The following is a 13,709-nucleotide window of genomic DNA, read 5'->3' on the forward strand; positions in this document are numbered from 1 at the left end:
AGCTTACCTTATTTAGCCACCTACGTATGGTCCCAATTTGCAGGCTCAGTCAAGGATTTTAGCTACTAAGGCCAACAATTTCAAGTGGAGCCTCTGATGTTCAGTGCCCAGTGGGAGACACTTTAGGTCTGGTTTTCAAAGTGCTGAGCATCAGCTGCTCAGGTTAATGGAACTGCAGGTGCTCTGAAGTCAGAGGCCACTTTTGAAAAGTTTGCTGTGTAAACTACTTAAATGGCAGGGCAAAATTGCACCCACCAAATCTGGAAGCCACTGTATGAAAATCTAGTGCTGATTTGCCTAAGTTCACACAGCAAATCAGGAATAAAACACAGGAGTCACCTCTAATCCCCCATTTCCATTCCCCTTGCTCTAAACCATTAGACAACCTACTCTTCCTAAAACATGGGTTCAATAATATGTAAACAACCACACTCAGCCCTGCAAAGTCACCTCACCATCAACTCATCTGAGGACAAACTAGGCTCTGATCCAAATAGACCCTGAGTTTTGTGATCTAGGCTCTTTCTCTCCTAAGCCATCCACTGCCACTTCTCTCTACAGATACTAAAGATACAGTTAGAGGATGGAGTCCCAGGGGTGTGGCACAGTTGCTCAAGTAAAATAGATGGAAAATGTAGCAGACACACTGGCTGCTGGAGTTAATAGGCTAATTAATCCAAAGTAAACGAGAGAGAGCCGGTACGTAATGGTTTCTTCATGGCATGCTGGCTCCACTTACGCTCTTTGTTGGAACCTGCATTCGCTAATAAACCTACCACCGTTTGCTCCCAGGATTATTCAGACCATCAGCAGGGATGGATGGTTGACAGGAGCCTGCACCCCATGTGAGGAGAAAGTTTGTCATTAGGCAGATGGGCCGTGTTCTGTGCTACAATCACCACACGAGAGTGGGTTTTATTTACCACTCCCCCACTCTTTGCCTCCTTTTGTGCTCCATCGCTAAGCTAGAGATTCATGGCTCCCTCCAATTCCACTGTGAATTCAAGTCATTTGAAAGCTGGGGGTGCAAGTTCTGCATGTACAGTGAAATATGACCAAACAATGCACACCCATATTGCTCTTTAATTATTTAGGGAAGCTTTTAATGTGCTGTTAGGCTGTAATAACTGCTTTACCCCTGAGCATGTCTATAGCATCAGTAGGCTTAGAGGGAGTTCATGAATTTTTTATGAATTTGGATGGATAGCCAAATGTATTGCCAAGAGATTTTTCTTTCCTCGTGATATTTTTTTGCAACAGGAGGAAACTGTACAAAGAAAAAAATTATACTAATTTGTTCCAAATGTAATAACTCTAGAAGATTCAGAAGGACAATCAAGTGATGGGTTTGCATATTAGATGGCCAGATTGAATGGACTGCAAAAAAGAGAAAACAGCAGTTCTCTACAAGTGCTACATTTCTATCAATGTCGAGTGCTAATGATGGAGTTCTCCCCAACCCCACTCCTCTTATGGAGGGGGGAAAAAGGAGAAACCAACCAATATCAGCATTTAGCCGATATCCTTTCAAGCCTGGCAAAAGCTTCCAGTTCTAATCTGTACAATGCACAGACTGTGTTATATGGAGGAACAAAACTATTTATGGTCCCAATCTTGTACGACTGAAGCTTTGCTACTGACAATAGGGTTACAGAATCCAGCTCTATGTGACCTATCAAATATTTTCTTCCTTCATTGTGTAAATGAGACCCTTTGGGTTTTATAAAGTAATCCCTTCCTTTTGCTTTGCCCATCTCTAGATTTGGCTTGGTAATGAAATAGAAACCTCACAAGGTGAAGTTTTTGTTTTTTGCTTTGATTTCATCAAATCTGTCTGATTTCCCATACACACTCATAACAAACATGAAAACTGGTGTGTTGGTCATCCCCCCCCCCCCCCCCAAAGGACTATTTTTGAGAAAAAACAGCTAGAGATTAGTAGTAGTTAAAGACAAATTTCACTGTTCTAGAGCACCTAAGGGACCTGCAAAATCTAGGTCGCTAAGCAGAGAGATGAGTCTTTAGAAGAAGGTCAAACAAAATTATATTAGAAACCTGTACTTGTTAGGAAGATAAAGAGCCTTCTAGGTCAAATGCAATTTAAATCAGGTGACTCCAACAATCTTCTACTTGCTAGCATGAAACTACTAATCGTATACTGTGGCGCAAAGTGGAGTGAAATTTTAAATTGATACAAAGGCAGGGATTTGTTCTAGTCAAGCTTATGTATCACTACTAGTTACATTAGACTAAGGGACAAGTGGTCCTATTACAGACCAGTATATCACAAACTGTTATGGGAAGAAACAAATACCGTTTGCCATTGAAAAGCTAGGAATGCAGTCTACAAAGTATCTGAGCTTAACAAGCACATCATTTCAATTACTAACATTTCTCCTCATTTCAGTTCAAACATAATCTTAGTGGCCACTTATTGCTTATATTGGTAGAATACAAACCAAACTCTGTCAGTCCCTTTGGCCAGTGAGAGCTTAGAACAAACTATTCAGATGGCAAGACATTCCATCTCACTTCAGCAGTTTGAGAAATATGAACTGCTAAAATCATGATGAAACTGCTGGGATGCAATAAGAAGAAAGACGTGATTTTAAGATTCAACAGGATCCAGCAAAGCAAGAAACACTGGTCCTGGCCTAGAGAGGAATTTTAGATCCCTGTTAAACTAGGGTTCAAATGAGATATTCCCTGTTTCACTGATGCTATGAAACTGTACAGGAAAAGTTGTGTACATTTTATATTCAGTTCTTTAAAGCAGACCAATCTGGTACCCTTTGTTTTAGGAAGTGACAATACAGTAAAAGAAAGAAAGGTCTGTAAGTGAGGGAAGTTTGCAAAATAATATTGATTAAACAAACACTGCTGTAACAAAATAGAGGGGGGAGGGAACATCTGCGAAGTAGAAAAGCAGAAACTGAAAAACACCATTTTGTGACTGAAAACAGGCCCTGTGTTTGCAGTCATCACACAGGAAAATCTTCCACTGAAATCCCATTTCCTTACAAGGAAAACCAAATGCCCCTACCCAATCCTTAGCGCTGTGTCCATGAAGATAAAGCATGGCTTCTTACAGATCCCTTTAGTGCATGCAAAAATGGGTGCTGTCATCTCAGATCAATAGCTTTTCACTGGCACAGGGCATTTGAGATGCATTTACTGGCAGACACAATCCCATGTGCTACTCATCTGAATCACCCAGGCTTGATCAGCCTGGCTGCAACAGCTTCTGCAAAAATCTGCTCAAAATACTCTGCTCTGAAAAAGCTATTTCTCTGAAAGTTGCACGCCCGTGATGCTGTTGCATTTACAGAGGGGAAAACCCCTCATTTGTACCAAAAGAAAAAAAAATTTCAGAAGTTATGCTTTGGCGTTTGCTGTGTTGACACCTTTTGGGTAGTTGGGGATTTAGGTTTCCTAGAAAGCAGGCAGAGACCCCCTTTCAAAAGAACATGGTTTCTCTGTATCTCAGTGTTGTTGTGGAAATATGCAGTAGAGGGCAAAGTCAGCAAATAGCCGAACATGCAAACATGCATAGCTGCTGCACAAACATTATGCTTAACCCTTTCAATGGAAGCCTGGGAAAGCGAGAACTATATAGCTGCTGGTCACTGGAGAATACAGTGTGTGGTGTACATTGCAGAGTTCGCATGTAGAACTTTGGCTCCGCAAAGCATACACGTAAGTAACGCACCCCTGTATTTCTAGAAGGGAGTAATAGCTGCCGTAGAGTTGTACAGGAATTTTCAGTGTGTAGTGTCATTATTTGTGTAAAATGCTGCATAATGAAAAGAGAATACACCCTCAGTACTTGCGGGGGGTGTTTATATATGATACTACTTTGCATTGTCACATGCATTCTAAGGATAAACATTAATTAAGCTGCATGTAACACACTCAGGCAGTATGAATGCAACATGTTGTCTCCATTGGACAGAGCGGAGGATGGAGATGCAGAAAGGTAAAGCAGTTGGTGCAGAGTTGGGACTACAACCCTGGTTGTCCCGCTGCCGTGCTCTAACGACAAGGCTGCACCCCGTTTTCTCTGTGTTGGGCCCTTCTGGAGCAAAAGCAGGATTCTTATAGCCAGTTTATCCTCCAACAGCTTAGTTTGCTCATTGAAAGGGTTAATGCGGTGCATGCTTAAGTGCCAGCACACCCTAGAGACAGCCCTTGACTGTTCATTGCCCCCCATGCCTGTTACCTCCTCCTCCAGTTGGTACGGTACCTGGGGTTGGAGTGGCTTCAGAGTGCAGCGCCAGGTATAGGGAGGGGAATACAAGGACAGCATAGACGAGGGGAAGAGAAAACAAAGGAATATATAAAACCACAGCACATTAGTGAGCCTGGGGATCAGTCATACACACAGTCACCAAAGATTTTAAGAGAGAAAGAAAATGCATTAGCTACACCGCAGCTATCCCCTTTCTGTGCATAGTAACTATAGCTATTTGCATAGGCCAAAGAGAAGGAAGATTCCATTGAGTCAGAGATGAATCATCATTCTCAGTTATACATACCCCACCTCCCCAGCAAATGGATGCTAATGGTCAGGTTCTGCCTTGGTGCGTAGCTTTGATTAAGTAAAGCATTTAAGCATGTGTTTACATCTCATTCAAGGGAGGACAAAATTGGACCCTCCACGTTCGGCTTGCTCTAAAATCCAACTAAAAGGCGTATTACGTACATAAGGTGAAACTGACCCAAGCTGTTGTAATCTATGAATCAAACAGAGCTGTGTTTAATTTTACTCTCGTGGTTGAATGCAGCCTGACAGAAATGGAAGCAACATCTGGGTAAGTTTATTTATGATTGAGTCTGGTATCCATCTCTGAAGACAGAACTAAAGCAGTTGATTTCAAGGTTTGGTTTTCTGAACCTTCTTCCATTGAGTTCTTTTTAGGGGGTCTATAGCAGGTAAGTAAAAAATCAAACCAAAGTCATTGAAAGCTGCTAAACAACACTCTGCTTACTGAGGTTACATACCATTCATTAACAGAATCCTGTCCAACCTAGCGTTGTGTTAGATACATACCAGCTCTTGTGTTCTAGGGCCAAATCCTACTCGCCTTACTCATGCGGCTTCAGTAAGACTATGTAAGTAAGTGAGATGAGCAGATCTCACCCTTACTCTTTGTTTTCACTAATGGATAATGGATTGGTTGACCTGTCAAAGCCAACTCTCAATGGGTGCCATTGTCTGCCTTTACCAAGGAAAGGGAAACTTACCTTTTTCAGGCTGACAATTCACGGCCTGTATTTACAGTGGTATCTGAGAAAGTTATTTCTCATTCCTAGTAAGGGGAAGGAAATGTAATGCATCTCAGCTAGCACTGTGGGATAGAGGTGGGCAAATGCCGCTGTTAGGAAAATATAACTATCCGTAACCCAGCAAAGTGAACAACAAGCATATGTGGAACAAACCAATCTAAGGGATGTTATTCATGTCCTCTAAGCAGGGCATTCACTGAAGCCGCTGCTTCAGAAAAAAACAGTGTATGGCAGGGACCCATGCCACTGAACATCAGTTTTACCAATATTACAATACTGTGTAACAGTTCTGAAGCCTGTCTGCTTAAAGACATGGAGGAAGCCTTTCCTTTTTGCTCTATTTTCAATAGGATACCTTTCCAACCCACCACAATTAAGGAGGAAAAAGAAAAGCAAACACCCATTAAATAAAATCGGAAGTTTAATTGAATTGTATGTCAGCGAATGCTATAGAAGAGAAAGAGACAGCTTTGTCTGTCTTCCATCCCTAAGGGCTCCTGACCTTTCACTCCATTTGATCGATGTCTCACAATGGGCGTTTTATCCTATTATGAATCTGTGAGTTGTGGCTGTTTCCTTCTGTGGGTCGTCTGTTGATTACTGGGGTGATGGGAAAGTGGCACCATGCCTCCCCCAGCCTGTCTCTGCAGTGGCTCTTGGGGTTTTGTAGACTGGAGAATGCATTTGTTTTATAACTCTCCTTGCACCAATAAAAACAATTTAAGGTTGGCAGAAAATATATGGGCACTGTTGTGTGATGCTTAGCACAGGGGAGTTGCTAGGGTGAAATAGCTACTATTGCTGCTGTGATTTGAACATTCCAAAGACCTAAAAATGTAATACAGTTGGGGGTTTATATTCAGAAAGCGCTTTATCCAGATAAGCGTGTGGCCTAACCTAACTTGGGTTACGATAGCTTACCACAATAAATTAACGCCCTGATGAATGAGGGATATTGATAAAGGGTTGTCAAGCACATGGTTTTGGCAGAAAAAACGGTTGCTAACCTTTCCATAACTACTGTTGTTCGAGATGTGTTGCATATGCCCATTCCAATGTAGGTGGGTGCACACCCCGAACACACTCACCAGACATTTTTCCCTCAGTGGTACCTGTCGGGTTGGCTCTGGAGCCCTCTGGTGCAGTGCGCTCATGGCACTAGTATAATGGGCTCAGCTGATCTCACGCTCCCTCTGTTCCTTCTTTCTGGCCAACTCAGGAAGGAGGGTGGGTCTTGAAATGGATATGTGCAACATATCTCAAAGAACAACAGTTATGGAAGGGTTAGTAACCCTTCTTTCTTCTTTGAGTGATTGCACATGTCCATTCCAACGTAGGTGACTCCCAAGCAGGGTGGCCTTGGAGTTCGTGGACATCCTGACTGCAATGTAGCTCGACCAAAACTGTCATCGTCCCTGGCCTGTTGAGTGATGGTGTAATGAGCAGAAAACGTATGCACTGACATACAAGTCACTGCTCTGTAGATGTCCTCAACAGGGACATGGACCAGGATCACCGCTGATGATGCTTGCGCTCTTGTGGGGTGGGCAGTCAGGATAGCTAGTGGTGGAACACCTGCCTGTTCATAACATGTGCGAATGCACAATGTGATCCAAGGTGAGATCCTCTGAGTCAAGATGGGGCGGCCTTTCATCCTGTCAGCTACCACTGTGAAGAGTTGGGTGGATCTACAGAATATTTTGGTCATCTCTATGTAGAATTCTCAGGCACGTCTGAGATCCAGAGGGTGGAGACGATGCTCCTCCCTGTTCATGTGTGGTTTCGGGTAGAAAACCGGCAAGAGGATTGACTGATTACTGTGAAACTGCAAAACCACCTTCTAGGACCTTGAGGAAACAGAGACCTCTCATGTAAGAAAACAGAACAGTTATCCACCAGGGGGTGGAATGCTGAAATCGCTGTGAGGTGTACCTTAATCGATGAAATCGCTAACCCCTATTGTTTCAGGTGTAACAAGTACTCAAGCATGGCCTGTAGTGATGACTGCATGGGTGAGAGACCGTGTTGGGAAGCCAAAATGGAGAACCATTTTCATTTGGAGAGGTATGTAGCCCTGGGAGAGGGCTTCCTGCTACCTAACAGGACCTGGCAGACCTGCTCCGAGCAGGCCAACTCTGCAGTATTTAGCCATGTAGCTTCCAGGCTGTCAGGTGGAGCGCACTGAAGTTCAGGTGGAGCAGTCAACAGTGGTTCTAGAAGATCAGGTCAGGGAGTACAGGGAGCAGTATCGGAGTTGCTAAGGAAAGGCCTAGCAGCGAGGCGAACCAGTGCTGATGGGGCCAGGCTGAGGCTATGAGAATGACCCAAGCCCTGTCCAGCTCAATTTTCAGCAGAATCTTGTGCATGAGTGAGATAGGAGGGAAAGCGTAGAACAGGTGCTCCACGGGAGCAAGAAGGTGTCTGTAAGTGAACCCCGGGCTGTGACCTCGCAGGGAGCAAAACTAGTGACACTTTCTGTTGAATCTGGTCGCAAACAGGTCTATGGGGGAGTTCTGCACTGCTGGAAAATGTCCCTCATGATGTCTGGGCAAAGGGGCCACTCATGGTGATTGGAGAAAGATCTGCTGAGGTGATCTGCCAGCTTGTTCTGCACTCCCGGAAGGTGAGAAGCCTTGAGCTGGATTGAGTGGACTATGCAAAACTCCCATAAGCAAATTACTTCCTGACACAGGGGGGGAAGGGTGAGCCTTCCCTGTCTGTCAAGGTAGAACATGACTGCAGTGTTATCTATGAACACTAGTATGCTCCTGCCCACAATGTGAGATGACTGCTCTGAGCTCTCTGGCATTGCTGCAGCAAGGAGAGTAGCTCCAGTGATCGTCACCGGCGTTCAGAAAGAACTGATGGAGCGCAGGGTCAGCCTGGCCCTTTCTACCTACACTATGGGCCACCAGAGCCAACAAGTCACCACTGAAGGAGAAATTTCCACCAACTGTGCTTGGGGCAAGTGCACACCTATATTAGAAAGGACATGTGCAATAACTCGAAGAACTATACTTGACATCTGTATCTGAAGATGGTTGTTGCTAGACTGGGTCAAGCTGTAGCATGCAGTAGGCCTTGCAAAGAACACAGCATGTCAGTTATTGGGCACAGTTGTTGACTACACTTTCTCTTTGTAGGTTGGCAATAGCTCAGTCCAAGAGTGCCAACCCACCTTGTTTCTCTGTCAACAGAACCCTATCAGGAGTTATACAGTAGTGAGCTATTGTACTTCGGAGTTTGGGCACCCTAAAAGTAAGAGAGGCTGTTCTTCCATGTTCTACATACTGGCACAGTCTCAAAATGCACTTTGTAACTACAGGGAAGATACAAAGCTATTTCAGAGGAATGCCTAGACCTGGGTAAATACTGTTGGATAGTTCCCTCTGGTGGCTACCTGAAGTGTACACTCTCTCTTCCAGGAAAAAAAGAGAGCTCAGCTCAGTAGAAGCGTCTTTGTGGATCAATGGCACAGTCCCTTTGGGGGATGGATTAAGTGGACCCTTCCACCCCGAATTTAAACCCTGTCAGCTCCGATTCTAACCAATAGACAACAGTGCTGTCTCCCTTTGATTGTCTTCCTAGTTATACTGATAAACTAGATCTCCTGACACTGTCTGGGTTAAAGTTTTCTCCTCTTTACTGGACCCTCCTAGGGCAAATGCCAAAATACTGTATGTTATAGCTTTTGAAGGTCAATTACAAATATCCTGGCATAAACCCCACCATTAATGACTAAACACACAGTGATCTCCAAAACCCATTAATTAACTTGGGTCTTTTCCTCACTCCTTTCATTTCTTTTGCCAGATTGAGTGCAAAGCCCCAACAGCCTCTTCTTCCTGCCGGTGGGCTAGCAGCTAGAGACTAACATTCCCAATCTACCCTGACAGTGCACCAGATTGGGCAATGAAATCCAGTTGAGGTACTGCTTCTCGTTAGATCTAGCAGCTTGTCAAACTGCAGGGATTTCCTAGCAGCCTGCCAATGCCTGCCACTTTTGGAATGGTTAGATCACCCAGCTACGTTTTTGTATCCCATGGATACGTCCTTGCTGGATCGCTCTGGCCCACTGTCTCCCAAGCATAACATCGACATAGCAGTATTGTTCAAAGAGATTTTTCAATGTAAATTCCATTACTGGAATCTGCACTGAACATTTCTGTGGTGAACTCCATGTGGAGCTACACTAAAAGGGACATAGAAATGTAGGGCTGGAAGGGATCTCAAGAGTCATTTACTCCAGCCTCCCACACTGAGGCAGAACCAAGTAAATTGGTTCTAGACCATCCCTGATGGGAATTTTGTCTGACCTGGTCTTTTAAACTTTCCAGTGCCAGGGATTCCACAACCCCCCTAGGTAACCCTTTCCCATGCTTAATTATCTTTGTAACTAGAAAGTTTTCTTAATATCTAATCTAAATCTTCTTTAAGGTGGCAAAGGCCTACTAGAAAGTTTCTCACTCTGCATACGCTGTCTCCCTATAGAGGATATATCTGATACTACACAGCATGTGAAGAGGGCAGGAATCAAGAAGACAGTCTACTGCTGTGCATAGAGCAAGCATTTCTCTGTAGTTGTAAAAGAGAGAAACCCTCATGCTTCAGGACATAAGACAACCACTAACTGCCAGGGGTCAGGAAGAAACTTCCCATAAGGGCAGGTTATTGTTTCATAATTGTCCTCTCTGAGGGTTCTTGCACTTTCCTCTGAAGCATCAGGTGCTGGCCATTGTTGGAGACAAGATACTGAGCTAGATGGACCATTATTCTGTTGCACTATGACAGTCCCTATGTTCCTAAATTAGGCAAATGTAGTGACTGCTTTTCCAAACTAGCTACTCATATGGCCCTCATTAATGTAGTATCTGAGCACTTCACAATCATGAATGGATTTTGTCTGCACAACATCCTTAACAGTACTATCCCCATTTTACAGATGGGTAACTAAGGCATAGAGTAGAACTTTCTTGCTCAGGGACTATTGGCTCTGCTCATGTCACAGTGAGAAAGTTACCCCCTGTTCCCTTAGTAAAACCACATACTGTATGTGATTTTCAGTGTAGTCTGTAGTTTTGAAAGACGTGCATAATGCTCCTTGTGTGTTAACTCCTCTGGGAGCATGTACCACACCCCCAAAGTCACAGCAACGCTGTCCTCCACCTACCTTCATTCAGTGGGGCTGGCGACTCTTCCACAATGGATTCTCCGTCTCCCACCTGCGTCTTAGCACGCAGGAAGAATCTATAGCGTGAGATGAGGTCTGTCCTCTTGAGCGTAAACCTTGTTTGGTTGGGGGAGAAGGTCTCTACCAGCGTTCTGCCCGTTTTGGATCCATTAACTGGGGAGAAAGGCAAGCTGAGTAGGCTTCAGCTTTGTTTCAGACACATGCTATGTTACACATTTCATCTCCTCCCACCCTGGGCCAGGAGCGGAAATCAGCTGACGGTCCAATATGCTTCTGGATTGACTATGCTCAACAGAAAGATTTGTGGAGATGCAACAAAACCTGTCTGAGAGAGCAACAGCAGCCAGCTGCCTCCTGGGGGTGTGTGCATTGAGTAATGGCACAGCTGAACTGTAGTGGCTAGCATAGGTGCTGGAATTAGGGGTGCGGGGGGTGCTGCTGCACCCTCTGGCTTGAAGTGGTTTCCATTATATCCAGGGTTTACAGTTTGGTTCAATGGCTTTCACACCCCACCCCTCCCACACACACTATACAAATTATTCCAGCACCCCTTCTGGCTATAAATGAGATTCACACCCATGCAGAGGGCTGGTACATGTCCTTCTTAAGTTCTCACAATAAGACTTGAGTTGTGCATAGCCCTTGTGTTTGACCCTCTGCATTGCAGTGAATTCCATACTGTTTGGGGATACTGTGGGGCAGTTTCACTCTTTCTGCAGTAATCTTCCGGGAGGGAGGGGGGTGTGCGTGCGTAAGAGAGAGAGAGAATCTGCTGTACTGATCTCACTGTATTTAGACTTTGCTTGCAATTTATTATTGCAGTCTGGGGCTAAACCTTATTTCTCCTCCTATGGCCAAGTCCTGGGAGATGCTGAGCACCCGCACCTCCTCCTGGCTTACACTGAAATGTTGCAGGCACTCAGCACTGCAGCAGGACTTGTCCCCTTCAGAAATAGCAGATGTTTTACCTTGTCATGGAAGTCTCTAATTCTTTAAAGGGCTACTCTTGTGCCGTCATATTTTGGAAAATACCTTTTAGCACCTGGGAGAAGGAACTCTTTCTGGGTTTGGCACTGAATAACCTACTCACCCAAGAGAATACTTGATGAGTTAAAAATAATTGATCAGTTGAGAAAAACAAACAGGTGTGGAACGTACAAGCTTGATATCTAAGGTTGTATCCAGTGAGAATTCCATTGGGGTGTTCAGGGTGGTCCCATTCCAAAGTGATGGTTTCCAGGTTAGGCTGTCGGATTCTGAAATACCTGGGGGCACTGGGTACTTGGGAGGAGGATGGGGCAAGGAGGGAGAAGGAAAGAAAAGAAAAGACAACATACCTTACAACATGATACATGTTGCAGGGTGGCTGACATAATAAAGATGCACGCACAAAGGTCAGATGCTAATGGAACAAAAACTGCATTAAAAACCATACAGCAGCACTGGGGGTTTCATAAGCACACTGAGACTCAGAACAATTCTGCACGTGAATCCAACACTGGATGCAACAGAATCATGTCTATTCATTAACTGAGATGCGTGTTGTGCAATCTGATAATTCTCTGCTCATGGGACCCATACCAGTGCAGTGTGCATATCATACCTATGGTCAGAAGGGACTATCATGATAGTTAGTCTGACCTCCTGCACATTGCAGACCACAGAACCTCACCTACCTACTTCCTCCCGTAATAGATCCATAACCTCTCGCCAAGTGACTGAAGTCCTCAAATCATGGTATAAAGACTTCAAGTTACAGTGACTCCCCCATTTACACTAGTTTAAACCTGCAAGGGGCTTGGGCCCTATGCTGTGAAAACCCCCAGGCTCTCTGGCAATCTGACATGGGGGAAATTACTTCTCGACCCCAAATATGGCGATCAGTTAGACCTTGAGAATGTGGACAGGACCCACAAACTAGGCACCTGCCCAAGAATTCTCTGTAGTAACTCATTGACCTCCCCATGCGATGTCCCATCTCTGGCTGTCGGAGATATTTGGTCTGTGGGGGCTAGACCTACCACTACCACCACAGTTTGCAACAGGCAATCTCCTTTGGCTCACATGGTAGACACTTGTGTTTTGGAGATCAAGAACTAGTGTTCTTGGCCCAATTTCATAACTTGTATGTGTAGTTTATCTACTGAGATACCTTTTGTGGGTATCATTACATCAACCCTCTGCACCTACACCCCTGAAGTCTGTTTCCTGTTATACAGAGAGGCTGGTCAAAGTTTCTTCCCCATCAAAGAAAAACTACAACTGCTGTTCTGTTTATAACAATGCCCAGTAAGATATCCTACCACTGCTATCTATGTAATCTACTGCACAACAGAGAGGGCCTGGTTTACTAACATTGTAATACAATAAAACCACATAAGGCTGGGCACCTGGCTGGCGTTAATTCATCTTTTGGCAGGAAGGCTACACATTGATGAGCCAATATGAGGTGCAGTTATTGAACAGGTTGCCCTGGGATACTTTGCAGTTTTCCCTAATCCTCTTCCAAGCCAGTCAAACCCCTTGTTAGGATATCAGTTTTGCTCCCAGCAATCTGAGGAAACAGTCCTCAGTGTACAGGGATTTCTAACACCTGCACTGCATGAGTAAGCTTAGAGGTACAGGAAGGGTTTTTCTACCCTTAGCATATCTCCTGTGGAAGCAGGAGACTCCGCCATTCCTGACTCTAGGGAGGCTCCCTAAAGGGGGTGGGGGACACCAGTGCCCAAACCCTGCCCTCTGCACTGCCCCTTCCCCTGAGGCGCCACCCTCATGGCGCTCTGAGCCTCTGCCCTTGTGCCGCCCCTTCTCCCCGAGTCAACGCCCTAGCCCTGCCCCTTCCCCCAAGGCCCGGCTCCCATGCTGCCTTTTCCCCCCAAGACCCTGCCCTCTGCTCATGCTTCACTTTCCTTTACAGCTGGTAAAAAGTGGGAGGGCTATCGCTTCTAAAAGCGATGAGGACGTGGGCTCCCTTGTTCCAGCGCTCCTGGCTAGCTTTTGTGAGAGCTCAGAAGATCACCCAGCTCCCCAAGAGTGTCTTTTGGTTGGGATGTCACATATGCAGCAGTGTGCACCCCCACACTCCCCTTTCCATTCTTGCCCACTTGGGGCCAACCACCCAACCTGGATGGCTCTTGGAATGTACAGCTTGCTTGCGTGCAGCAGTAGGGACAAGATTTTGCCCTTAAATCCTAGCACTTTGTGTAGAGAGGATTGGTTGGCAGGTCCCATT

At 45.1% G+C, this 13,709-nt stretch overlaps 2 protein-coding genes across 53 annotated transcripts in view; one reads left to right on the forward strand and one right to left on the reverse strand.

Annotated features, from left to right (window-relative positions):
• RBBP5 (RB binding protein 5, histone lysine methyltransferase complex subunit) overlaps window positions 1-13,709 on the forward strand; it is a 168,345-nt gene that overhangs the window by 138,285 nt on the left and 16,351 nt on the right. The window contains exon 16 of one of the 4 annotated variants that reach the window (XR_006276466.1): window positions 7,255-7,350. The exons of the other annotated variants lie outside the window; for them this stretch is intronic. The gene's annotated coding sequence lies outside the window, so the exon portion shown is untranslated. The remainder of the gene's footprint in view (window positions 1-7,254; window positions 7,351-13,709) is intronic. 4 annotated transcript variants of the gene reach the window in all.
• Window positions 1-13,709, reverse strand: part of NFASC (neurofascin) — a 182,008-nt gene that overhangs the window by 29,352 nt on the left and 138,947 nt on the right. For 25 of the 49 annotated variants that reach the window (XM_038379847.2, XM_043500401.1, XM_043500409.1 and 22 more), the window contains 2 exons: window positions 11,636-11,758; window positions 10,457-10,630 (listed from right to left, as the gene is read on the reverse strand). In XM_038379847.2, coding sequence (XP_038235775.1) covers window positions 10,457-10,630; window positions 11,636-11,758 — 297 coding nt within the window. Of the gene's footprint in view, window positions 1-4,243; window positions 4,259-10,456; window positions 10,631-11,635; window positions 11,759-13,709 lie in introns of all 49 variants that reach the window. The other 24 variants (XM_043500386.1, XM_043500385.1, XM_043500384.1 and 21 more) reach the window with 1 other exon arrangement.

Source organism: Dermochelys coriacea, chromosome 21 (genome assembly GCF_009764565.3).
Source record: "Dermochelys coriacea isolate rDerCor1 chromosome 21, rDerCor1.pri.v4, whole genome shotgun sequence".
Lineage (NCBI taxonomy): Eukaryota > Metazoa > Chordata > Testudines > Dermochelyidae > Dermochelys > Dermochelys coriacea.